This window comes from Streptopelia decaocto, assembly GCF_964273445.1.
Source record: "Streptopelia decaocto genome assembly, chromosome: 6".
Taxonomy (NCBI): Eukaryota; Metazoa; Chordata; class Aves; order Columbiformes; family Columbidae; genus Streptopelia; species Streptopelia decaocto.
In genome coordinates, this window is record NC_138660.1 from 13,391,010 (window position 1) to 13,417,946 (window position 26,937).

General features: G+C 49.8%; 1 protein-coding gene across 1 annotated transcript; it reads right to left on the minus strand.

Annotated features, from left to right (window-relative positions):
• Positions 1-11,094: 11,094 nt before the first annotated feature.
• Positions 11,095-23,128, minus strand: LSG1 (large 60S subunit nuclear export GTPase 1). The gene is made up of 14 exons (XM_082056079.1): positions 22,988-23,128; positions 22,788-22,905; positions 22,423-22,543; positions 21,775-21,861; positions 20,872-20,958; positions 18,726-18,786; positions 17,830-18,006; positions 16,213-16,638; positions 15,808-15,909; positions 14,849-14,992; positions 14,420-14,543; positions 13,712-13,791; positions 13,339-13,512; positions 11,095-12,016 (listed from the first exon to the last, which is right to left on the minus strand). The coding sequence occupies exons 1-14, from the start codon at positions 23,066-23,068 to the stop codon at positions 11,837-11,839; spliced, it is 1,962 nt and encodes a 653-aa protein (XP_081912205.1). The 5' UTR covers positions 23,069-23,128; the 3' UTR covers positions 11,095-11,836.
• Between the last annotated feature and the right edge of the window lie 3,809 nt (positions 23,129-26,937).

Below are 26,937 nucleotides of genomic sequence, written 5' to 3' on the forward strand. Positions count from 1 at the left end.
TCTGTGTGTATCTCCTTGGCATGGCGCCTTGGAGAAGGAGGCTGAGCAGGTTACACTGTCTGGTTATTTGGCCCGCCATCAGTCATCCTCATTAATAACTTTTTCATCTCCTTTATTTCAGCTAAATGGGCAAAGTCCACAAGTTTATTACAGTCGGAGAAGCTATGCTTCTGCAATGCCTTCTGACGCCTTGGGGGCTCTCTGCTTGCCCCACAGACCGGCGGCATCGCTGCCACCAGGACCAGCGTGCCCAGTCTGCATGGCCCAGCACCAGCTGGAACAGAACAGGAGGTAAATGTGCTGATGGGCAGAGAATGTCTTTTGCAAGGGCCAGAGAAGATTGGCTTATCCATAAAACACTGAAAAGCAGTCTCTAGGGCAGGCAGAAAGCTTTGGGGACACAAGCAGCACAGCCTGGTCGCTGCAGAGTGACAAGACGCAGGCAGCCCTGCACAAGGGGTGGCTGCTGTTGGCCTTGCCTCGAGGTACCTGCACCCTGCACTGCTGGGCACAGCAGCAGCCAAAGGCTCCTGCTTGCAAAAGGCCTGGAGAAATCCAGGACTACCTGCCATGGAGCCCAGGCCTGGGGGTTCTGCCTCCAGTTCTCCCTTCCTGAGCATCCCCAGTGTGGGAGCCCAGTTCCCCCAGGTCGAGGAAGCTGGGTTTGCTGGTGGGCATCAGCACCTCAGAGCGCCAGGCAGGGTGGGCAGCAGGCAGAGCTGCACGACTGGAAACCCCAGGCTACAGCCAGCCCCATGCACAAATGTGCACAAACCAGCTTGACAAAACACAAGGCAAGATCACATTTGAAGCTTATTTTGCTGTTCTGAAACTACAGACTCGAGAAGTTACCTGGTGTTCCTTTGCCCTCTGCTTTCCAAGCCATACTGTTTGGGCTTCCTCCATCTTTCCAGCCATTGCTTGGCAACAGCTGGGCCTGAAGACAGTACCGCAAAGAAGCCAGGGAGGACAGTCACTTGGTGACAGGAGACAGAGTTTTCCACACCCAGCCACAATAGCACCGTGACATATCTCAGCAGTGCTGCACACTGACAGAAATGGGCAGCTCTAAGATTTCTCCTTCCTCCAGCCCCTGCCAGAAGATGATTTCCCCATGCTCTCCCTCCCACAGCTCAGCAAGGTAGCAGCTCCAAAGCCACCACTTCTAAGCAGCAGCTGGTGCTGAATGAGAAGCTGCTGGATCTTTTCCACCATCCCTTGCCCTCTGGGGTCCTTCCTTTTGAATCTGTAAGGTATTAACATAAGAAACAACTAATTACTTTGGTAACTCCACCCTAATGAAGCAAGATCATCTGCCTCCTCAGGACAGGTCATGCCCTGACAACCATCTGGCTGCTTGATTGCTCCAGACACCTCTTGGGGCTCTGCAGACAGCGTGGGCTCCGGGGCAGGAAGAGACAAGTGGTTGCTGAGTAGTTACAGGGTGAAGCAGCTTTCAAGCACCTGCCCAGGGCTGAGCAAGCAGCAACATGCTCTCGGTGGCTGGGAAACTCAAGGGAAGACTACACAAGAAAGAGGGGTGCTTGTGTGACAGCATGTCCCACCTGCTCACACAGGTGTGCAAACGAACACACGCATGTCCACACACCTCCACACCTCTCTGGGCTTCCTGCAGCCTTCCTGACAGGCATGTGCTGATGGAGACCTCCCCAAAGGGCTGTCTCCATGGAGAGGATTTTCTTGGGGCCCTTGAGAGCTTCATCCAAGATATGTGGCCACACAGCACCATCAGCTGTGCCTGACATCTGGGGACCTGGCTGTACCCTCCTTCCCTCCTGTTCACGGCTACAAAAACAGCAGATGTGAAAGTCCCTCTTTGAGCTCGAAGCAGGTGAGCTCAAGTCACCCTGTGAAGCAGAGGACACCCAGCAATCACACTGAAGCTGCTAGGTCAGCCCAAGCCTGACCTGGTGCCAGCCCTGTCCCTGCACACCTCTTGAGGAGGGGGAGCTGAGCAGACAGATGCAGCTGCAGCCCCTCAGGAAAAGCCTCCTCCAAAGCTGCCCCTGCTCAAAGCTTTCCCACCCTGGCCATTGTTTTGGGAATGGCTGGAAAATGTCAGCAGGGCGCTGGGTGCGGGTGGGGGGTCAGGAAAAAGGAAAAACAGATGATTAGATTTTTTTTTTAAATCAACCAATAAATTATATTAACTTTTCCATTGACCTTTTGTCGGGTCACATTATCAGACTGGTGAATGTGGTTCATGAAGATAGTATTATGCTCAGATTTCAAACTGTGCAGAAAGTGCATCCCAAGCAATATGCCAAAATGGAAACATCGGCTCCACCAAAGGGGTGTGTTGCTCATTACCCTCCCAAGGAAGGCCAGATCCAGCACCTACAAATATTATATATATTATTTAAAAGGTCTGGTTCCCAGGGGGGCTGGGATTTCATAAGGTCTGGCTTTGTCAATGGTGTCATTTACTGCTTTCTTCTTGAGGCTGCGGTGGCACTGGATCTGCCTGTGGAAGGCCTGGCTTGCAGCAGACAGCCGAGGTTGCCCTCCTACCTGTGCTTGGCCAGCAAGTCACGGTGCAGGCAGCTGAGAACAGGCAGCTTTCCTTGGCCAGGGCAAGAACACTGGCCTCACATCACAGTGATGCCTGTAGGACAGGGTAACATTCAAAGCATGGGAGCGAAGAGGGTGTGAGGGTACAGCTACACACCTTGGGTGCCTGCAAGGGTAAGGGGGAGCAACGCTGATCCTGGCCACCCCAGCACCAGGTGGGGTTTACCAGGTATCAGCAGGACTACAGTATCGTGCCACATGGTGGTGACAGCTCCTTCAGCAGCTGTGGCACCTTCCAGGAGCATGGCAGGAAGCAGAAAGCATGCCAGCCCCGGGGAGGCAGCGAGACCCCACTGCCCTCAGCCCTGTCCTGGTCCTCGGGGCTCAGGGAGCTGCTCTGGCCTTTGCACCACAGCCTCAGCACAGACGGAGGCCTCCTCTCACTCCCGGCCAGCCCGGCAAGGCCAAAATTAGCCTTCCCTATGTGTGTGCCGGGTAGAAGAGCCACAATTGTATCTCAGGAAAGCATTATTGTACTCCACGAGCCCTATCTTATCAGGGAAAGGAAAATGGGACTGACAAATTGCCTTTGTCGCAGCCGGGGTAAGCGCATGATTTTCGGTAAGCGCCCACCCTGGCCACAGCAATGCCGCGGTAACTGCTGTTCCTGACCCAGTGCTGTGCGGGGTCCGGGCAGCCGCAACCTTCCCGAAGGTGAAAGAGCACCCAGATCCCGGCTGTGCTCACTGTGGCTGCGCCCAGCACATTGTGTTTGCAGTCCCAGTGGGGATGCTGTTGGAGTTAGATTGATCCGTTTATCAGCAGCCTTCAAGTGCTGACAAGGTGACATCACCCTCCAGGAGCAGGGACTTGAGCAAGGGCAGATGGTTATCAGCAGGCTTTGGCAGGGCTGTGCTCTTTGGCCCGCAGCTGGAAGCAGAGCCACCCTCACAAGAGGAAGGGTTTGTTTTGCTTTGCACAACGTCTGCTCAGATCCTGTCCAACTGTGGTGCAGAGTGCGGTGCAGGACACTTCAGAGGTGCTCGGCTTTGTGCCAGCACAGCATGGGAGACCCAGCACAGCCAGCAGCTGTCCAGCCCCTGGGGCACTCGGCCTGACCCCAAGGACAACTCGGTCCCTGAAACACCATTTGCAACAGGAACCACATTGTTCCCCATCCCAGGGCAAAGAGGATCCTCTCCTGAAGAGCTTATGTCACCTCACCAGGAAGCCCAAGAGCAGCCCACGAGCCCATCTCCTCCTGCAGAGCATCTCCATCAGAAGTGCTGGTGCCAGTGGTAGCTCCCCGAATACCCCAGCAGAAGAAACCAGTGAGGGCTAAAGGGAGTGGGCAGAGGTTACAGCAAAGTGCACTGCATGTATAATCCTGCCCAGTGTTATGGTGCTTTGTGCCCTTTTCTGCTCTGCTGTCAGGTCCTGCTTCCCGAGGCAGGATGAAGAGAGAGACTGCCAGGTGCTGCAAGCATCATAACTATCAGAACAAAGCTGCTGCCGTCCTGCCTGTCTGCCTACAGCTCAGCCCTCTGCTTTCCACAGCTGGGCCATCAGTAAAACCAAAGGGGAAAAAAACCCAGGTCGGGACCTGAAAGGGCTGAGACCAGTGATTTCCCCTCACTGCACCCTGGGGCAGAGAGTAAGTGCAGCCGCTGCAGAGCTGCACACCACAGTGACGCGTGATGTGCCTGAGGCCCAGCACCCTCCTGTGCAGCCTCTCCTTTCGCCCAGTTCCCTGCAGCCTGCAACATCCCTTCTCACTGCCTGAGCAAACACCACCATGCCCCTTCACTGCTCCCACCCCAGGACCACCGGGCACAGCATCCGTTCCGCTGCTGTCTGCAGCCGAACACCACAGCAGCCCCTGGGGCAGCACAGGGGCTCACACACCACTGGGGCCAAAGCAGAGCAGGGTGACCTTCTGCAGCCCACCCTGCTGCTCCTGCAGTCACAGCCCAGGGGCTTCCTGGGCCAGAGGGACAGCCCCCACCCGCTTCCTCAAGCTCCGCTCATCACTCATCCCAGTCTCACTGCCCAAAATAGCCCACAATGATTTCCGCAGTTAATTTGGGCTTTCTCTAAGCATGCAGGCTGTAGTCTGAACTTTTCTCTGGCCATCTTAATTTCAGAGCTCCCTGTACTCTGAGATGCAGCAGAGGCACTCATCTTCCTTTCCTTTCCTTTCCTTTCCTTTCCTTTCCTTTCCTTTCCTTTCCTTTCCTTTCCTTTCCTTTCCTTTCCTTTCCTTTCCTTTCCTTTCCTTTCCTTTCCTTTCCTTTCCTTTCCTTTCCTTCATCTCCTCCTGGTGACAGGACATCTCTTCAGAGGCTCACCTCATTTAGTCATTCCTTATTCAGATGCAGTGCATACCACTTGCTGTCCTTGCTCCTCGCAGCCTACGCAGTGCGGGGTACTACGAGGGATGCTCAGCACTGCACACACACCAGCACAGCATGGATTCACTTGCCATCCATACCCTAGCAGCTCCCACACAGCTCCACACTCCCATAACCAGCCTCCTCTCTAGTACCAGATAATCCTGCTCCCAGCCCTGCCCGCATGGACACACTATCTGTCCTTGTCTTCACTGCTCTGACATGCGATACCACCTGTCACTCTGTGCCCCAGCCACTCAGCAGTCCTAAACCCCTTCAATGTGTTCTTGCATCAGCTGTGTGATTTCATATACCAAATAATTACATATCACTAGTAAATGTTTTGGCCTCACTTTTCTCAGCTCTTCCAGAGTATTTAAAGATTATCTTGTCAAGGTGTAAATGCAGGACATGGATGGGCCCTGTGGGACGGAGCAGGAGCAGGCCAGGTTACCTGTTGCTTCAAGACTCATTGCAAAGCACTGCAAACACCCATGCCAGGGCCAGGCACACCTGCTGTGCCCAGCTCCGGAGATCCGGGCTCACGCAGACGTTGCAGACATCCTCCTGCGCTTTCTACAGCAGCTGAGGTGCCCACCCCACCGTCTGCAGCGGAGACTTTTGTTTCACTTTGGGTTATCTTATCGCCATAGGAAAGGCAATACAGCAGAAGAATTTCCTTTCCTTTATGTTTCCAGCCTTTCCATTGTCTGGCGTCTGGATTTCTGAGCCTTGCCACTCAGCAAATCGCTCTGGCCTTTGGAAACACTAATTCAAATGCTTATCAGCAGGAGCTCCACAAAGGCTCCTCTTGCTGCTGCAGGCAAACCCGGCAGGGTCTGCCTGGCCTGGGGTCCCATCCTCGCCCTCCTAAGGAGCTGGGCATTTTCCACTGCCCCAGGCAGATGCCAGCGCAGCTGCTCCACTGGAGCGATGACAGTGCCAGGCAGCATGGCTTGATGAGATTTGACCAAGGCATTGAAACACCACGGTCTCTTGTTTCTTTCTTTGTTCCAGTGTATTTAACCAGAGCAGAGCCTGGAGGCCATGGCAGCATGTGTGTCATTGGGAAGGAAGGACAGCTACAAGCCACCAGCACCTCAGAAAAGACTGTTGGGAGACACATCAGCACAGGGCTATAGCAAAGACTCTCCCCGTGATGTGCTGCTTATAGGAGCCAACACCATCCATCCTGGGGCAAAGAGCTAACCTCTGGCTGCAGGGATCAAACTGGCCGCAGTTGTGCTCTCCACCAGTTGTCCTCTTCTGTGTGGGAAGCTCTTCTCTTCCCCTTTGCTCTGAAACAGAGAGAAGCAGAAGAGCAGCCAGGCAGGTCCCCACACTGCCATCCTGGATCCTCTTGCTCCAGCTGAGTGTCCAGGGCACCGAGGGATTCCCCACACAGCTCCCTGGGGCTTGGGCAGCAGATTTGAGAGATGCAGATGAGGCTTGAGACAAAGCAGTGCTTTATGTGCAACAAATCCATCAGTGCGGGCTGCAGGGTCCTGGGGATCCCTGCACTGCAGCTGCAGCCTCACTGTGCACACAGGGCCCAAGGCACTTGAATGTGCTCGGTGCTGTGAATGCAAACTGGCTGCTCCTTCCTGATCTTTGCATGGGCTCCACATTTCTGCAGCTGCTTCTGTTCTGCACCACACACATTTTGAGGCACAAAATCATACCTGGGCAAGAAATTCACCTCTACGTCACAGGAATTGGCAGCTCTCTCCTTTATGGGAACAGACAGTACCTGCCAGGCAGACCACAAGCAATTGGCCAGACCCCCACGTACAGCACTTAAGATGTGTATAAGTTTCCAGGTAGGTTTTTGTCTTGCTGGTCCCTGGCTTGCAGTGCTTGCTTGGCAGTCCAGGACGACCGGGAAGCATGGCAGCCACCAGTGTGAAGACAGGGTGGGGCCTGTCCCCATCTCCTGCTGTGCTGGGCAGATCAGCAGGCTTCAATTCCAGAGCCTGCAGAGCATGACCAGGACTTCTAATCCCTAGTGCTGGAGAAGACACTAGCCCACCTGAAAGGAGACTGCTGGGTTTAAACCCAGCCATGAGGCTGCACCTCTCCCACAGCCTCAGTCCCAGGGACTGCAGCCGACAGCAGTGGGGAAGGGGGACCCCCACACCCCATTGCAGCAGCATAAGGGTGAAAGGAGATGCTGGAAGCTGTCACCGCTCCACCCATGCAGCGCTCCAGGCATGGCACAGCAGTCTGTGATGGCACACCAGGCTTATCACCTCTTCCAGAGCTCCAAGGAAGTACCTTGTGCTGCTCACTGCTTGCTTGGCTGAGGGATGGGTGCTTGGGCTGTCTCAGGGGGCTGCAGGTTGTCCGAAGGTGCCTGGGCATATCATAGAGCCAGGCTGAGCAGCAGGGCTGGGCCTGCTCCACTACACCATCATGTCTTCGAAGTCTCACTGCAGAGAGAGGATCAGGCAGTGCCACAGCTGGTGCAAGGGAGTCCTGGGCAGCACAGGGCCTGTGCTGCCTCCTTCCAGAAAGGGGAACTGGCCATGCTTGAGAACAGAAAGTATCCGGTTCTCCCTTTCTCCACAACAACACAAGCAAAGCTCAAAGCAGAACAACGCTGGTTTCCATTTTTCTCACACACTTCCTTCCCCACCCAGGTAACATGAGGAAGGGGCTCAGGGGCACACGGGGTGATGGCTGAGTGAGATGTGGAGTGTGTCAAGAGAGGGAGGATCCCTTTCCCCTGCGATCCCCCTGTGCTGCCACACGCACAGCCAGTTCCGAGAGCCACCAAGCAGAGACAACTCTTGCTAAAAGCCCTGTGAGGCCCTAGTGGAAGCTCAGGCTGGTTCACCAGCACCAGCTGACACTAAGGAGGTTGGCAGAGGTTTCCAGCTTCCCTGTGCAGGCAGCAAAGGCCTGGCTGGACTGCAGGAACTCCCCGTCAGGGACCTCACGATGTTTCTGTTTCTTTGCTTCGACTGCTATGACTCCCAAGTGACTAGGGGTGGGGATCAGAGAGGGACGTTTCCAGGAGTGCAAACCCAGGTCTGCTCCACCTAGCAAGCCCAGCCCTTCCACCCTCACACCACCCATGGGACAGAGGCTTTTCCCATAGCTGTAGCAAGAAAAACCACCGGGGCAGAGTTCCTCTGACTCAGGAGCAGTTTCTTTTCCTCTTGTCCTCACCCTGACCTCTCTCCGTGTCCCCAGATGTCTTGGGCACCTCAGGCATTTAACCCTGTGAGATTATTCTCTGAGGTGCCCTGGAGAGCTGCTCCGTGTTTCTCTTCCAAATGCCCAGTGATATTTTTCCTCAATATTTTTGATGGAATAAACAAACCACCACCAAAGACAAAAACAAACAAACAAAACTAACAAAAACCCCAACAAACAACAAATGAACCAACTCCAAACACAACCTCAGAAAAAAAGCTGGACTAGATCCACCACGCAGGGGGGTAACAGAGCAGAACACTGCTCCTCACAGATGTGGGGCAGAGGAACCTGCTGGGACCAGGCAATGACATAAAGCTCACGGGAGCAGGGTGGGAGCTATGAGCAGAGTAAAAAAAAAAAAGGCTGCTTCTTTCTTTAAAACTGTAACAGTGTTTCAGGACAACCTGCAAGAGCTGTTGTGAACAACTGGTTTGTGTGTCACACTGCAGGGGTGTGCATGGCGGGAGCCCCTGGGGACCTGCCCCTCTGCAGGGATCAACCCCAGGACAGGACCCAGCACTGCAGCACTGGGTACACCTGCCTGCTGCTCTGCCTTGGAAAGACCGGCCCCTAACGGCAGGAGAGGAGGACTTCAGCCTCCTCCAGAGAAACAATGAAGTGGTTTTGGACCACGCTGTGACTGCAGAATGCTGGTGAGATGCACACACAGCAGCCCCTCACTGCAGGACTCCCTAGTGCAAAAGTCATAATCCCACAGCCCCTTGTGCTGAGACATCAGGAAGAGATCAGAGAAACACGACCCTGACCCTGCTCAGCCACACTGTGTGGTCTGCAGATGGGAAAAGGACTTTCAGTGCAAGGTCTCCCTGGTGCAACACCAGCCTCAGTTCTGCCCTGGAGGTCCAGAAGGCTGGGACTGTCCTTCACACACAGGACTTGCCATTGCAAGTCAGAGCTGCCTAGGCTGTCCATCTATGATCAAATGTGCTTTGCAGGGTCTTTTTTGGGGGAGAGCAATATTTTTTTACTCTTTTGGAAGAGCACAATATTTGTCTATCTGTGAAAATGGAAGCACTGCAGGTAAGCAAGTGAGGGAGATGCCAGGATGCACTCACCGATTTCAAGTCCCTGAGCTGCTCTGCTGTGGGGCACCATGGCTCTCCTAATGCTGTGGTCCATGGCAGGTGACATTACAAATCTCACTTCCTTCAGCTTTAGCGTTACAAAGCCAAGCCCTCTAAAAGGGGAGGCAGCCTGCTGGGGTGCTGAAAGTGATGTGGAGCCCAACAAACAGACTGGAGCCGGTTGCAGCCTCCACGTTCCCTCTACATGCACAAGGCACTTTAAGAAAACAGCACTCAGAAGTGGAAACTTGCCTTCTGTTGAAAGCAACGGCAGCAGCAGAGGCTCATTCCGCAGGTGGCTGAGGTGGAGCACAATATCTCCTTTGTGCAGGCTCCTGCCAACAGCGTGGTCCCCACGTCACCTCACGCCTGCCTCACTCGTACATGCTGCATCGAGCTGCCAGCACAGCCTGGCTGGCATTCCTCGGCAAGGGCAGGGTAGATGCAGTTCAGTAATGGACCAAACCACCACAGGAAAGCATTAATTTAACCAAAATCCTCACCTGTTACCTAGTTTGCCCACTACTCAATAGCAGCATAAAATATCAGTAAGCCTTTAGGTCCACAACTCTTGTTTATGCTCCTTCTCTCAAGGCAATAGTCCTTTAGCACAGCAAGAAGCTGTTTGCATTTAAAAAACCTGAGCAAACATTATTTGCTCAGTCGTATTTACATCATCCATGCACTCACACAAATACTGCAGGTGGTTTGGCAGGTCTGGTGGCCAAAGCTTTCTGCAAGCAAGAAGCAGGGTCATCCCAAGCCTCAGGCCCTGGGGATTGATGTTACTCACTAGATTTGGAAGGGCCTACACCAGGACACAGCCTCTCCAGCAAGGAGGCTCAGAGACCCAGCTGGCACAAAAGGGCCAACAAAAGGGTCATACAAAAGATGACAACTCAGGTAAGTGCAATAAGAACCGAGAATTCAAAATGCTCTGAAACAGAATAGAAAAAATCTTTTTGAACTTCAGTAAAGGATACCTGAAACTTCAGTTTGACAGATAACAGCTTAACAAAAGACAAAACAAAAAGAAATTGGCATTTCTGAGCTATCAGATCTCTAAAGTATTTTAAGGGACAAAAGCAGAAACCACCCCTTCAAGGAAGGTGGGGAAGTCTGACCAGAGACCGTTTTGGCTAGGGCACAACCTTTTCAGGAAACAAAGGCAAAAATCATCTTCTCCAAGAGAACCAGATGAAATAGTCTCTCCTGAGAACCTGCTTTCTGCTACAGCACACCAACTTAAAATACCATTGACCATATTCATTCAGTAGAACTATGCTTTAGTTTTGGAAGTGGCAGGGAAATCTCTTCCCTCCAGTGATGCAATTAAGAACTTGAGAGCAGGGACTCCTAGGGAAGCAGAAGCCAAGGCAAGAGCTCTGCTCTCAGGGACCCCCTGCATACACAGAGCAAATCAGCTGTCCAGGACACTCAGACAAAGGGTCACGAAGCCAAAACCAGCTTGGTTGCCTGCCCCACATCTGCTGTGGCTTTGCTCAGTGGTTGCTTTCATCTCTCTATCCATACTTAAGGCCTGGCAAGGACAAAATTACAAGACAGCAATCCCTTTTTTAGTATCAGAGACCAGCATCATCTGTTAACTCTGCTTCACCACCTAAAAACTAAGCACAATTTGTCTTTGCAAGTGTTTCCAGTTTTACCAATACTCCCCATGCTGGACTAAGAATGAAGAGCACTGACCAAGTGCACAAACATTTTCTCAGCAGGGTGACCAAGGTGTAAATCTCACTTAAGCCTGACCCCAAGTAAGTATGGTCTTTTTAGTGTCAAATACTAATGCACGTGTTAAAATCTGCTATTATGACACTTCTGTGACCAGTTTAATGTCTAACAGGTCAGTGAGACAACATGACACCACATAAGAAGTAAAATCTCAAATATATTTAAGGACAAAATAGCACCAGATTTTTGGCCAGTCACACAGAGCTGATGTTTTAAAATACCGATGTAAGTCACACAAACAACTGATACCAGCTCAGTGGGAAGGACATAAAAGCAGCATTTTCCTTGCACAGTGTGCTGTGCTCTGCTCAAAAACGGGGAGATTGGGAGTGGTTTCAGTACCAGGTTCTACAGAACAGGGCTGGTGTAGCAGAGAAGGAAGATGGCAATAAAGATCCTTGCACCTCATTTTCAACACACTGTTCTGTCAAATCAACAAACAAGCTTAATAAAAAAAGAAATGATGAGCAATAGTGTCTCAAAACAAAACATAACAAACATCACTCATTGAGATTCAACTGTTTAAAGATTTTAGTCAGTTTTACAGGGCTTGCTTTGATCCCAGCTATAAAACACATCCTTTGTGGAAGGAAAAAACATTCCCGTACAGCTCCATCTGCTCCCATTGAAAGGATGTTTCAGCAGCAGTCAAACATCTGGGCTGGCTTCCAGTTAACACGAACAGCCAGGTCTCTTTTGTTCTCAGAAGGGATGAGCTCCAACTATCAGAGCCCACTCTCACTCCCTGCTCAGGCCACTCTGTAACACGGAGCTCCCAGGTGAAATAGCAATGCCTGCTTATCCATTTTTTCCCCTTCAGTTCAGCCCCGCAGGCAAGTGCAGTCCCTGCCCTGGGAAGGGCAGACGCTGGTGCCACAGCTAAGCCTCCAGGTGCTTGGTGATCCTGCGAATTTTCTCCTTCTTGTTTCTGTTTCCGTGTTTTTTCCAGGGCTTCCCTACCACACTCCCAGGATTGGGTGCAGTCACAGGCACGAGGCCGCTGCCAGGCCGGTATCCCATGGCAGCCCGGACCCCTTTCACCAGGGCACGAACATTCTCCTGGAAGAGGAGACACCATCACCAGTGACCGACAAGAAGACATTTAACCACAAAGAACTGTGATACGTTAACAAAAACAGACACAGGCAAGCCCAAACCCATCAAGACCTGCTCAGGCCCCAGCTCCAGAGCTGCAGGAAAGGTCACACCACACAGCCGAGCCTAAGTGGGCCAGCACGCTCCGGCTGTGTCCGCAGCCATGCCTTGCTGCACCAGGTCCTCAGCGTCTGCTGCTGCAAGCAGAGCACTGACGATACACCCAGTTCTGACAGACATTAGCTATGGCGCTAGGATTGATTCTCACAGTCTCCGCTTTGCACACAAAGAATTGTCTTTGCAAATACATCTGGCGTCTGTGAAAGCCAGAGACTAAAATAACTTGCTCAAGTCTGGAGCGTGGGTAGCGCTGTGGAGCTCACAGCTTGTGCCAGCACTTTGGGCAGCCAGAGGAAGAGTCTGGTAATCCCAAAAATTCTTTTCAGGTCGTAGCTTTCCGAAACAGCTCACTGTTTTCGAAAAGGGCCTGAGTTCTTGTTTTCAAAATGCAAGACTATCTTTAGCTGAACAAATACTGTTCATATCCTGCTAACCAGGCAGAATGGATCACACTGTCAATGACCCATCCTCTTCACTGCTAAACACCCTGTTCCCATCTTTGTTGGGTATGCAGACCTATCAGTTATAGATTTGACGTTTCAAGTCACTTTTTTCAGTAGTGTAGGGGCAAAACAGATCTCTGTGGGATCTAACAAGAAGCATACAAGTTCAGAGACACTCCTATTTTCCACTTTGAGATTTCTCAATTAGATTTTTAAATCTGTTTTTTGCGTTCTTTTCATTTGATTTCAGGTTCTGAGTCACAACAACCATGTAGCACTAAATCAATTGGCTTATCATGTTACCTAAATAGGTCATCTCAAGAAAGGAAAGCTAGTTTGAAGGACCTATTTGTCCAAAACCATTTTACTGGTTGGCTGCTGTGTCACACCACCCTCCTTCCTTGTCTTTCTTCCCAGTCATTCTTCTGTTTGCTCATGATTGATGTTAGGCCCATAATGATGAGGGTCACCTTGTTGACCTTTTAAAAATCAACTATGCACACTTCATTAGCTATCTTTCAGTCACCTAGGACATTCCCAGTGATTTAGGAGATAATAAAAAGAACAGAGTGCTCTTGGATAGAAATTACATGCAGATGCCAATGGCATCTGACACCATTAACAACCCAGCACCCCTCCGCCCTCAAAGCTATTTTTTCCAGTAACTATGACACACCAGTGCTGCAGTAAAAAACCCCAAAATAAATCTCCTCCAGAATTTACCTGGTGGAAGAATGTTTTGTCCACCACATTTTCAATTTGTTTTGCTTTGGTATTCTTCTCAGGCTTCACCTGTGCAGTAGCCTGCACGGTTCTGCTCTCTGGGCATCTTTGATGCTGGTGCTGAAAATCCTTTGGGTCAATTCCAGGAGGTGGATGGCAATATAACAGCTTCCCCTGTAAAGCAACAGGATACAATTATTACAAAAAAGCCTCACAGAGAGACCCAGAGAGGAAAGAAAACATCTGCGAAGTTATAGAGTATTTTAATATAAGTTAATTTTATCCAGATAAATAGAATTAACTTTACTGCGCTTCCTCCTGCTCCTTCAATTCACCTAGCAGGAAAGAAAACCCAGATGCAGGAAGCACTTACACTGACATAGTCTTTTAACACATATCGAGCTGATCTTGGCTGGTCTGGCTGTCCGTGAGCTGTCATAAAGCCTCTCATATCTGGAAGACAAATCCAAAGTACATTCTGTGTCAGTACAATAAGATCACTGACACATTCTTCTCTGCTGCCTAACTGCACAGCATATCCTCTCTCAAAAAAAAAAAAAACCACTACTTGAGAAAGAGGCTTCTATTGGGGAAAGCGGGAAGGAAAGGGGAACATTGCTGACTGTAGAGGTGCTACAGAAGCATCCTAAACTAAATAGAATGATAAGACCAGACATCTTCCTTTTTGTTTTCAGGCCAAAGAAGATTAACTGCATCAGAGAATCAGAGAAGGGAGATAAAACTTCACTGCATTATTGAGTCTAATTGAAGACACAGTTGACAGGAGGTATCTAGAAGGATGAGAGCACCACACCACACTACACAGACTGGTAGGGCATTTCACTGACATCCTCAACACAATCACTACATCTGTCGGACAGAGCCAGCAAAGCGCCACTGCGACACACACATGAGACGAGCCATTAACAAAAGCCCGTCCTGAGAAGAGGCCAAGTCCTAACGGGGAGGTTCAACGCATGACAAACCTGAGTCAGACTTAACTTTACAAAGTTCTCCTAAGGCCGTGTTCAGTACCACATACACAGCGTAGGTGATAGGTGCTAAAGGGGTCATCACTCACATCCGTATGCCGTTAGCAGCTCTTCAGCTGTTGGCTTTCGATCTGGATCCTCATCTTCCCTTGGCCTTATGATATTTATTCCATACGTTGCTTCCAAAACATTTCGTGGGATATGCTGGCAAACGTAAGCTAGTGAAGGAAACCACTTGGTGATTTTTCAGCTACACAGTCCTAGTCACCCCCAGAACACACAATAGGAGCAACTTTTGGATTTCACTGCAAACCAGAAAAATTATACAAGTCTGACAACAGGATAAACATGAAATGAGATGGGGAAAGACAACACAGCAGGGCTGTTTTATCCAATGTGTGTCCCCATCACTCGCGACACACGAGCACACATGCCCCTAGCAGGGCTGGGCCATGCTACATTGCACAGTCCAGATCCAACGCTTGCAGACACTCCCACAAACCCCATGCAAAGGATATTAGAGAGATGGGTGGGACATGGTCCCTCATCTGGTCTATAGGCAGAATTCCAGAACAAATCATCTCTGCCTTGGTAGAGATGAAAGATGGCATCACCAGACCAGGACAATCACAAAGGCACAGGCCAGGTTCCACATACAGGGTCTACACAATAAAAAACCAATTAGTTCACCAAGGCAAGTCAGTGTTCATGGAGGGAAAAGGAACAAAGAAAATGAAATGCATAGATGAAACATGGATACAAATGAGAATAAGCAGAAATTCTACTAAGAGACATCTGCCCTGCTGGCCCCAGCCAACGAATTAAGGAAATCTGATGTGGAAGACAGCAGCACTTTCAAAGTTCATAAATAAGGTGTCCAGATGGGGGCAGCAAGATCTTCAGCTCTCCAACCTGATGGGAGAGAAGAAAGCATTCCAGAAAGCTTAAACTATGTCCGACCTTTTGAAGCAGGTAGGAGATTGCACAAGTACAAATCCCACAGTGCTCATGACAGCAGTGAAGTTGCTACTTCAAAATTAAGAGCTTGATCAATATGAAAATGGCAACATAACTAGACTTATTCACAGCAATGACTGTAGACAAAAAGGATGGTTTGAAAGCTTGACCTTAAGCTATTTGGAGGAGCACTGACTTACTGGGGGTTCTCTCCTCATGACTGGTGTTGAGAAAAAGAAGGGCTAAGCTACCTAAATAAAATCAGTGATGGAAAACATCTCCCAGTGCACAGCAACTCTTATGAGTGACTCTCAAACTGTATCAAGAGTATGGAAGCAAGAACTAAAGTTCCAAAACTACATACTTCAAGGCTAACCCTCTCAAATCTACTCCGCTGGGCAGAGTTCAGATTGGCAGAGTTCTTAGTGAGTCCGCATGGTTGTAACTAGTTCACAATGAAGGTCTCTTCCACTGAGGAAAAGGAAATAATAAAAAGATCAACGTTCTTTGTTAGCAATACCTGAAAGTGTTTTGTACGGCCTGGTGTAGCAGACACCGACACCTTCTTATTTCCAAGGATTGTGTTGATCGTCGAACTTTTGCCAACATTAGGGTAACCCACCTAGATGACAAAGAAATGGAATGGTAACAGTGATACCAGGTAGGGTGATGCCAGGAGACTTGCAGAGCTCTGACACAAAAGTACTTTAATAAAAGGTACAAAATAATTAAGGCAAGTAGAGAGGAACACTGAGCTCCAGGAACTTCAGAATTAATCTTTGCACAAAACCTTCAGTGATTTGTGCTTGCCAATTTTATTTACTTTTACAGGAAGACAGGCTACAGGATTGATTTTTCCATGGAAGGCATATGGAATTAAAATTTAGATTACGTAAGTTCCATTTAAGCACAAAGTCAAACTTACCAGCCCAACATTTACTTCCCCATCCTTCACCCTTGGTCCATTGTGCATGGTTTTGAATATCTCCAGCAGCTCATTTCTCTGTACCAGATGGCCGAAGTTCCTGATGTTCCTGTTCTGCTGCTGCGCTACATGCTGCACCGCAGCACCATCAGTCCTGCTTCCTGTCCTCTCTGGAACAACAGCATTTACTTTGTCCCAACCTTCATCTTCAGAACAGGTCTGCCAGGCTTCCTCTTCATCATCTTTACAGTCTTCATATTCATCACTACTGTCATCATCACTAAGCAGAACCTGGGTTACAGTTTGCAAAGCACTGTCTGTGGATGCACTTTCTGCACTATCTTGTTCTGTGTTGTCCTCTTCTTGACTGGAGCTTTCATCCTCAGAACCACTCAGGTCCTCAGCTACATCTTCAGGTTCCAGTTCCTGTGTGAACAGGATTTCACAGGTGAAACGTAAAGACAATAAATACCAAGTCTTGCTGTGATGGCAGTTGCTGCAGCGCAGTCACACACCTTTTCATCAGCCAGATCCCAAGGACTGACAATTCACTCCTGACAACATCACATGGGGTTTTTAGGGGTCTTAAGTAGGATGCAGAAACACTTAGCCTGTCTTAGGATTAAAGTATTCTAAGAGGCATTGTTAGCTTCATTGTGAAGTTGTTAGAGGTTTCTCTCCATAAGCACAACTGTGAATATGCACACACCCACAGCATCTTTACACACAGCAGCAGCAGCGCCCAGCATTTTTTTTTAAAATGATCAAGTGTTCCTAGTAATAGGAATGAATCTTAATTTTTCAAAAAGTTCAGAACACAAAACCATATTGTTTCAGATCTAAATATTTCATTAAAATAATGTCAATCTTTCTTTCAGTCAACTCTTTACATTTCTTCCCTGCAAACAGTTCACATGTAAAAAGAAAGATGTTTTTCTTTCCAAAAAAGAAAAGACCTAACACTTTCAGTCTCACTTTTAAACCAATCTGTAAAAATACTTTATCTAAGAACTGCAAACCAGCTGAACAGATTAGGTATTTTTGAAAAGAGTTGTGGGATATTCCACAACTGAATAGTGATGTCTGTAACAGGTGAGCCCAGTAAAACCTGCACGTGGCATTTACTGATAACATGTAACTTGAGGCAGCAGCACAGTCTGTTCCACTGGGCAGAATGGGAGAGAAAAATCCTCTGTTTGGATAACCACATCCCTCACAGCATCCCTCTTGGAAAGGATTCCATTTCTTCCAATGAATTACGAATTTGCAAATAGATCTGCAAGGGCCGTTTCTGTAGCTATTCATCAGCAGCCTCAAGGAACAAATTTACATTCTAGTTCAGTATTATTTTAACCTTGAAAGAGAAATTGCAGTCACTACAAACAGTGACTGAAGGGTGCACCACTTTATTCAACATTTTACTCTCCTCTCTTTTGTCTCGAAGTCATTCATTAAAATGCTGGTTTACAGCTGCATGGGTCCTTAGAATAATCCTTCCCTGAGACAAGGACTGTGCCTCTCCTAGAAAGGTACTCCAGTACATCACAAGTGTAGCTGCAAAGCAAGTTATCAGAGGCAGCCAGCACATAGTCAGCTGGAAGTGGACATTTACAGTACCTTTGCTTCTCCAGCCAGTCGTTTGCACTCTGCCAAAGCAGACCAGAACACCACCTTAACACCCTCATTCTCAAAGAACTGAGCCCAAGCAGCCCGCTGCTCCTCACTCAGCAAATCTGCCTTGTTTATCAGGATCATGTTCTCCTTGTCATTGCTGACTTCCTTAACATAACTTTCCTGCAGAAAACAAGGGAAGGATCAGTTCGTACTCTGGTTTAGACTCCTCCTCCCTGCAAGGTGATACAAGAGCAGAAAGACAAGTTACCCCATCCAGCTCCGCATGATTGTAGCCAAGCTTACCATCCCCTGGGCTAGATGGAACTGGTGCTTACAGACAGCTACAAGAAAAAAAATGGAGCATGCAACTACCACAATACAGGTTTTTTTCTGGCCACGTGTGCAACCACCTCCTCTGCTTCCAGCTACGGCAAGATATTAATCAGCACCTCACAGCAGGAACTCCTAAGATCAAGTGTTTGAGCAATTTCTTATCTCACTGATGCAGTGTTCTATCATCATCATTACCAAGTTGTCACTTCAGTACTTCTTGATTCTTCACTTTCAGCCCAGTAATCCTTGCCCATTTTATTCCACTATGTGTTTAAACAGAAGAATTCCTTTAAGTGTGGACACTTGTAGTGGGTAGTGAGGAGCAATATAATACCTGCAATACAACATCTGCAGAACTGCCTCTAAATCCACAACACTGCACGAAATATCAAAAAACAATGAAGAAAATATTCTGACGCCAGAATTCTTGCATAACTAAATAAGACACCCAGTCAGGCACAACAGCAGAACAGCTTCAAGGTGACTGAATCTGTTAAACAAAAAATAAATCGTATAAAGTCTAAGAAATAAAATTAAGACAACATTCAATAAAGTTGTTTACTTACCAGATCTTGGCATCTAAACAGAAGAGGGTTCCTGGCATCTACTATCTGGACTACAATATCACTGCAAAAACAGAAGAAAGCCCCATGAAATACTGTTTATTGCCCTGCCTCAAAGCAACAAGATGCAGCACATTACTCGCTCTTAGGTTTTGCCTGGAATTTTAGGGGTTTTAACTGTATTGCCCTACTAAGAACCTTTACTGAATTAACAAAGCATCTCAGCATCCCACACACCACAAGCCAGTACTGCTGTCCAGTGCTTCTGCCTCACTCAGCTAATCCCCAGCACAGCAGGTGAAGGGGAAAGCAAGCATTCACGTTTTGACCATCCATCTACCCACCCTTCCAAAAGTGCTCAGCAGGCAAGACACAGACTGCTGGTATTCTGTCTTTTTGAATTTTACTAAAAGCTGTGATAACACAACTTTACTTTTGTCTGTTCTCATCCCCCAAATTCAGCAGAGTGGCTATGGAGTGGAAGAAGAGGTAGTTTTCCAACACTACGAGCTATTCTGGAAACACTGTTGTCCCCTTTTCATGGGGCAAGATGTACTAAGTCTCCCAAAAATGACCTGCAGATTCTAAGCATTTTCAAAATTTCCTTTGTGCTCTTCTTGTCACAAACAGCACAGAACAGTGAAAGAATAGCCTTAGACTCCAGTAAACATGTAGCTCCCCCATGCAAGCAAGGCCCTGATAGTGTGCTTTTAGGAAACACCTTCCAAATGCAGACACCAGGCTGCCACCACATGTACGAGCAAGACTGACCAGTTCTACACGCAAATTAAATGCACTGGCTTCAGATACCAGAGGCATCCATGTTCTTTTTTCAAAAGGAGAGGGAAAATTTAACTACACCCTCTCCCACTAGAACTTCTCCAAGCAGGTAATTTATAATACTGGTTGCCACGTACTGATTCTATTTGACAGAGATTTCTGTCAACTCGGGGCAGCTTCAAAACACCACGGGGGTTGAATGGAAGAATTTCAAGCTTCACTAGGCAGTTGGTTACACATAAAAAACCAACCAACAACACCCAAAAACCAACCAACAAACCCCAAACAAACAAACAACAAACACACCAACCAACCAACAACAGAAAAAAAAAAAATTCAATAAAACCCCCCAAGAGAGTAATTTTATAAGCCACATGGGTACAAAGAGGTACTGAACAGCTCCAGAAATTAAAAAAAAATCAATATGAGAGACAGCTGGCACTACAGTACTGGGATGGGATACAGAGAAGTTACTGAATCACACTGCTGGCAATTAGTTTGAAGCAAACACAAGAAAAGGCTGACAACAGATCGAATTAAGTGTCAGCCAACAAGAGCAGAAATAAATTACTAACACATTCCAGCCACCTCAAAACACACAATACACTCACACTGCACACCATGATACCCCACAGTGGATGGTCCCAACCCAGCTCCCACCCAGCCAAAGGCCCAGCAGCACCCAATACAAAGCCACTTCTGTGAAAGGAGCAGCTCACCATGACCTCACTGGTGAAGTATTTTTCAATTTTAGGAAAATCAGATGAGATGATCTCAAACTTAATTACTAGTGAAATTAAATGCCCCAGTTAGATTAATGTAGCAGATAGCACTCCTATTGTATTACGACTCGGCAGAGCAAACAAAGCCATTTCTGTGATATGACAGGCTGTTGTCTTTTGTGGGCTGCTGTAACTTCTCTGCATGGCAAGAGGCCAAGGACCAAGAGGCTCTTTCTTTCCCAAGATTTAGTTGATGTCCCTTGCCTCCTGCTCCAACTGTCAGGCTGCAGCTGCCTGGCTGAGAAAGAGGGGAAAGGGTTAATCTTGGCAAAAGACCTTGAAGGCACATTCTCAAAGACAACTCCAACATAGAGTTACTGGAAGAGGCCAAGGGCAGCAGCATCTGAAAAATCATCAGAGGCTTGCAGCGAACCACCTACAGCATCACAGTGCCGAGAGCCAGCGTGCACCACCAAGCAGCTGCCCTTGATTGTTTCAAAACAAAATCACTTCAGTGCTGATAACAGAACACTACTAACTGTAATTGTTTTTCTTGTGCTGAGACACTGGAAGCTTGACTCAAAAGCTTTAATTCAGGAAAACACATCAAACACTACTTTTAAAAAGCAGACAGAAATACACTTTACCTTCTTTCAATGACTCTCCAAAGCTGACGCCAAAACTCCAAGTTTCGTTCAAATGGGGTTAGAATTAACTTTTTTTCTTCCTCAAGGCTAAGGCAAAGCAGAAAAAAGACGTCATATTTGTCCCATGTCAGTTAATAACCACACCAACAGGTCTTCCTTATATCCAGGAGGCTTTAATTCAGAGAGAGCTATCAAATCAGACTCGTATACTAGGTATTATTTCTGCTAGCTCTGCAAATAGATCAAGTGCCCCAGATAAACTGGTGTCAGTGGCACTGGTTCAGCAGTGACATAATGGCTCTTGATCCTGAAAATGAAGAAATGGTAAATGACGGAAAGAGCAAAAACTCATCCAAAGTCTGCCTGGGAAATTACCAGAGAAGTTACCCCAAACGCCAGCAATTATTACTCCATCCAGTATCACCTGATAAAAATAACGAATTTGGGGATGGTACCTGAAATGGCTCTACACAACCCTTGAGTCACTGTTACCCCCACCTGAAGGACTTTACTCCGGGCAAATGTGGGTTCACAAGTGTGAGCGGACACCACATCACTCTCCAGACTAACAGATGCAACTCAGGCCCAGCAAGAGCTGTGGTACACAGGCTGGCAGCACCGCATGCTGCTCACAACACCACAGGCAAAAGCAGAACATCACACTCCACCCTGAAGAATTCTAATTAAAAACAATACAAGAACGTGCACATACAAGAGAGCTTTGCAGAGCACACAAACGTGTCTGGACTGTGGCTGAGTTGTCTGGCCTTCTAGAACAAGCACAGGGAGCTGCTACTGGCCAGATGTTCATTTTATTGGTCCAGCAAGGAAAAATATAACTCACTGCTACCTGTGTCTCCAAATGTTACCAACTACTTACCCAGACACAAGAGGCATACTCACTGGGCAAGCTGTCGTCTCCATTCAAGAAAGCTCTCCCTCTCTGCTTGCTGCAAGTCCTCTGCACTGGTTGTCCTATCCCAATGGGGCCTGTAAGAAACACATTTTGGTGTGAGTAGTCAGAAGTCAGTAGTCAGTTACGGTACTGCAACAACCACCCATAACAAACACAGGCACCACACGTTCAGCTACACTGTGATGGTTATAGTTCAGATGTGTGTGCACCTGTTTTCAGCAGCTTTAAGTCTGGCTTTTTCCTTTTTCCTTCTAAACTCAACTAGCCGAAAGGACACTACACTACGCACAATTGATCTCACAAAGCTGTTTTTTTGAGCTGAGATTTATAGGGCATTAAAGATGAGAGATTCATCTGTCCACCATGCACAGAGCTCTGGAAAGTCTCACTAGGTGGCCTGGCTGCACCAGCTCCAGCAGTGCCAGGGTTTGAGCATGAAACCCACACAACCAGGACAGGTGGGCTGGGGCTAGCAGGCAGGCACTTATGCCGCAAGTTACAGCAGGCTCGTGCAGGCCAGACAGCAGCTTCCCCAACAACAGAGCACTGACAAAGCAGAGGGCTGTCCCCAGGCTTGCAGCACCGAGGGGCTGAGCCCACTGAGCAGGGGCCAGGCCTGGCCCGGCAGGACTCACCTCCGCGGGATGCGCAGGAAGTGCCGGTTCTCCTGGTGCAGCTGCTGGACGCGCTGGGCCTCCTGGGCCGTGAGCAGCCCGGTGCGGCTCTGGGCAGACACGATCTGGAGGTTCAGGCGCTCTGCAGGAAGGGAGAGATAGTCACCCAAACCGGCTGCCCCAGCCCTGCCTCAGGAGCCCATGCCCTGCCTCAGGACCCCACCCGGACGACCCCATTACCAGCCCCGGCCCGCTCCCTCTGCCCCATTCCGGAGCCGGTCCCGGCTCCCCCCGGGCCCCTCTCCCCAGCCCTGGATCCGCCCCCGCCCGGCACTGGGCGCCTCTCCGGGCCCAGCCGCACCCCAGGACCCGGTCCGGCTCCTCACCGGCCACGAAGCGGGTGCCGGCCAGCTCAGCCGTGGCCAGGAACTCCTCCAGCGGGCTCTGCTCGGCCGCCGACCGCAGCTCCGGGCCGCGCTCGCCGCCCACCTCACTGGCGTGCAGCTGCCGGGACAAGATGCCGTGGTCAGCCCGGGCCGCCCCGGCCTCCCGCCGCGCCCCTGCCGCCCCGATCCCCCCGCCCTACCCATGCGGAGGTGCCGCGGCGCTCCAGGCCGCGCTGCCGCTGCAGGGAGCGGCCCAGCCCCGCGCCCCGCTTCTTGCCCATGCCGCCGCAGCCGGAACGGGCGGGCCGGCCGTCCCGCTTCCGCGGCCCCGCGAGAGGCCCTCCGCCGCGCAACGCACCCCCGCAGCAGCGTTCCGGGCAGGCGGGTTCCGGGGCGGCCCCGCGCTCCCCGCCGGGCGGCGCCACTGACCGGTCCCCGTGACCGGCCTGCAGCTCCATCGTTCATGTGCTCACAGCCCATCCGTCCGGCACCCAGACACACGCTGTGCTGCTTGTCCGTCTGCCCACCAACACCAATGCACATCCCTCTGTTCATCTCCACACTGCCCTGCCCGTCTGTCCATCCATCCCTCCATTCCTCCCTCCATCCATCCCTCCATTCCTCCCTCCATCCATCCCTCCATTCCTCCATCTATCCCTCCATCCATTCCTCCATCCCTCCATCCATTCCTCCATCCCTCCATCCATTCCTCCATCCCTCCATCCATCCCTCCATCCCCATGGTGCTCAGCATGGACATGCACCTCCCTGGTGCTCCCCTCCCCAAATCCAGCTCTAACCCTCTCACTCCCACAGCAGCCCCCAGCTCCACCGTTAAGGTGCGGCACTAACAAAGCCCGAGGCACTCCTGAAGACAAGGAGGAGGCCCCGGCAGCGCGGCGAGGCACAGGGCTGTGAGCCCCGGCAGCACCCATGGCTGTGGGGGCTGGTTTCACTCACCAGCTGGCCTGGCACAGATGGTATCTCTAGGAAGCAAACACCAGCAGCGAGGCGTGTGAAATCCTGTCCCAGCAGCTGGCAATGGGGCAGGGGGGTTGTGTGTCCCTCCAGGGGAAGCCACAAGCTCCCGGGGCCGGGGTTGTTCCTGAGTCCTATAACACATCCAGCACAGGGCAGGATCCCTGTCCCCTGTCTCCACCATCCCAACCCAAGAAACAGTGTGTATGGGGAATGATGGTGATGAAGAGGGATCCTGGATGCAGCGGTGGAAGGTGTGCTAGGAGGTAGCTGCCAATATCTAGCCAGAGCCTGGGCACCTCTGCAGGATGGAAGATATTGCCTGCCCAGCCAAGGAACCATCAAACGGGTTTTGGCAGAAGCTGTTGCGGCCAGCCCAGGTCAAGATGGGACAGAAGGTTAAATTAATAAACAACTCAACCTGTTCTTGCACGGTGAACTGATTTATGAACCATTTCTCCTTTATCGGTGTTGGGTTACAGCCAGACATTTTTGACTATAACTCTGTAATGTGTACCAGTTGTAATCAGAGAATAACCTGGCTAATCCCTGGAAAATGCAAGCACTGCCTAAACAGGCAGGCAAAGCTCAGCTTCAGGTGTTGCTCACCAGCAGCATGGCAGTGTGCAAAATTCCATGGGCAGGAGCCATCTTTTCTCACGCTCAGCACTACATGATGCCTCCTCACGATAAACACTGTCTAGGAAGACGCAGTTCTTCCTTTCTTCTCCTTTTCAAAGCGGGCAACGGTATGGCATAAATTTCAAGAGTATGTCTGAACCCTTGCCATGCTTATCCCAGCTCTGCCACCACTGCCAGGCTGGCCCAGCCCCGTCTTTGCTTCCTAAAGGCAAATAAGGCAGATGAAAGCAGACTCAGCATTCGCCTTTTCATTTACACAAGGTGCTTCAGTGAAAGGCTGGTGGGCTGCAGACAGCATGTGGTGATTTAGTAAATTCATTTTTAATCAAGTCATCTTTAATAAAACCATCTCAGGTCTTTGTGTGGGCGCTGAGGCAGTAATATAGGTGCTATTTTATTTCTTTTATAGTTCAGTTAAAAGTTACCTTCCTTCTACATTGCATAATCATCAACCAGAGCAGCCAGCCCGGCCTTTCCCCACACCTTGGGTCTGGCAGCACTTCTAACCCCACAGCCAAGACACACGTGATGCCGTTCGCAGGCTGCGCAACCATGGGCAAAATGCTTTAATAATCCCATCAGCACAGCCCCAGCAGCATGGTCTCGACACAGCCACCAGCAGGGAGCACAGAGCTTGGTGGCCCTCCATGTGACATGGGTAGCCATGGCCAGTGGCATGGGCTGGAAAGAGAAACGCCTGGGGACACACAGGAGTGCTGGCTTGGTGGGAGGAGACTCAGGTTTGCTCCACTGCCTGCAACCCTCTCTGCATCCTGGGGGCATTGGGGTTTGATGGTAACCTGAAAAGCGAAGAACTGTGTGTTTTGATTGGGATGTTTTTCCCACACGTTGCCCTGTTTTCCCATGATATTCCCTGTTTCCAGACTAAAGTGCTCCAGGCACAGTCACTGCAGATATTTCCCAACACTTTTGCAGGAGCTGCTGAAGAAATGCCTCATTCTTGCTACAGATATGTTTCTGGGCATGTCATAAACAGTAAGGAATCATTTCTGTCTGCTGACACCAGCAGCACAATGGGGATTGCTTTGAGCAGAGCCGTGCTGAAGGAGATACAGATCGGGTGATCCAGGTGACAGAGACACCAGAGTTGTGGCTAAAGTCCTAATTGCCTGTTTTTAACTGCAACATTTCTCAGCCCACTCCTATTGCTCCACTGTGCCTACGTGTGCAACACAGACTTTTTCTGGTTTTACCTAAACACAACCACCTGCTTCTCCTAGGATACATTTATGCCTGAATTAATTGCATGCAGTGAAAAGGATCACCAAGGAAGAGATGCTGTCACAGGTGCTGTACAAAGACAGTTTGGCGCCCGTGTGTGCATGCCATGAGTGTAGACAGCCAAGGAGAGAGTGGAGGAGAGGGGCATGCTGCTGCCAAGTCCAATACACCTGTTGATTTGCAGGCTGCTCCTGTACAATGCAGCGGTGACGATGACATGCAAAATGAACATGATTTTCACTGCTGAGCCTTGTTTTCACTCTCACCTCTTCGACAGCAGTGCTAGGGCTGGAGCACAACACTGTCCCTGGAGAGCAGGCACCCCCTGTGCATCACCAAACCTCTCACTGCTCCTTTGAGGAGCGTTAACTGAGTGCCCAGCACTGCTGGCTCTTTGGAGGGTGGCCATGGCTTTGGGACTTCTCACAAAACCCATTGCATAGATGAAATAAAATCTGCTGTCCTTCTACTGCACTGCAATCATCGACTTGTGTCAAAAGGGCTGGCTTCCCTCCCAACTTCTGCCTTGGAGCCAAACTGCTGCTCCAGTTTTTAATGCAAATCCTGAGAATTATATAGCAGCAGCAGCAGCTCTTTTTCAAAAGTCAATGACACCCGTACATTTTTGCCTGAAGGAAACATTGTTCTTTCTGAACAACTCTTCCTCCATTTTCCTCTACGGCAGCACTGGGAGATCTCAGGACTGTATCTCTCAAATATTCATGTGATGGCTATTCATTATTCATATAGGCTCACAATGCTCGATTCAGCGGTACTGCCAGCCTCAGCCTGACAAGCAGACCCATTAAGAAACCTCTCCAAGGCACCCCTGCACAGACACGAAGACAATTTTGCTCTGTGCACAACTGCAGCTGCTTGAATCTCCTTCCTTCCAGCCACACAGAGAAGCATGCCAGCACCATAGGAACAGAGGGAGCCCGCTGTGTCCTGGGCCTCTGAACCTCTACAAGCTCCTTTGGGGACAGGCTTGGTCCCCTCTAGGAAGAGCAGCACCCCGGGGAGCCCAGAACTATGGCAGCCTGGCCAAGGCTGAGCCCTGAAAAGGTTCCGACCCCACCAGGGCCCTTGGGCGAGTTTTTTAGACTCCGCTTCTTCTGCCAGCACTATGAAGATAAAACCGCCTCCCCGCCTGGCAGGGTAGGGGATGGTTAATTAGAGAGAGCTGCGTGTGTCTTTGAAGGCACGAAGCAGTGGGCAGAGAGCCAGCAGGGGATTACTCCAGCTCCTGGAGTGCTGGCTCTGCCTGGGCAGGTTCAGCCCCGCTGCCC

Excerpts from the sequence above, each read along its gene's own strand:
- LSG1 (XM_082056079.1), bottom strand. The coding sequence starts at position 23,068 with ATGGGCAAGAAGCGGGGCGCGGGGCTGGGCCGCTCCCTGCAGCGGCAG. Across the intron at positions 18,787-20,871 it reads TGGAGAGTCATTGAAAGAAG|TGATATTGTAGTCCAGATAG; the intron begins GTAAAGTGTATT and ends CTGTTTTTGCAG. Across the intron at positions 15,910-16,212 it reads GGGAAGTAAATGTTGGGCTG|GTGGGTTACCCTAATGTTGG; the intron begins GTAAGTTTGACT and ends TTTGTCATCTAG.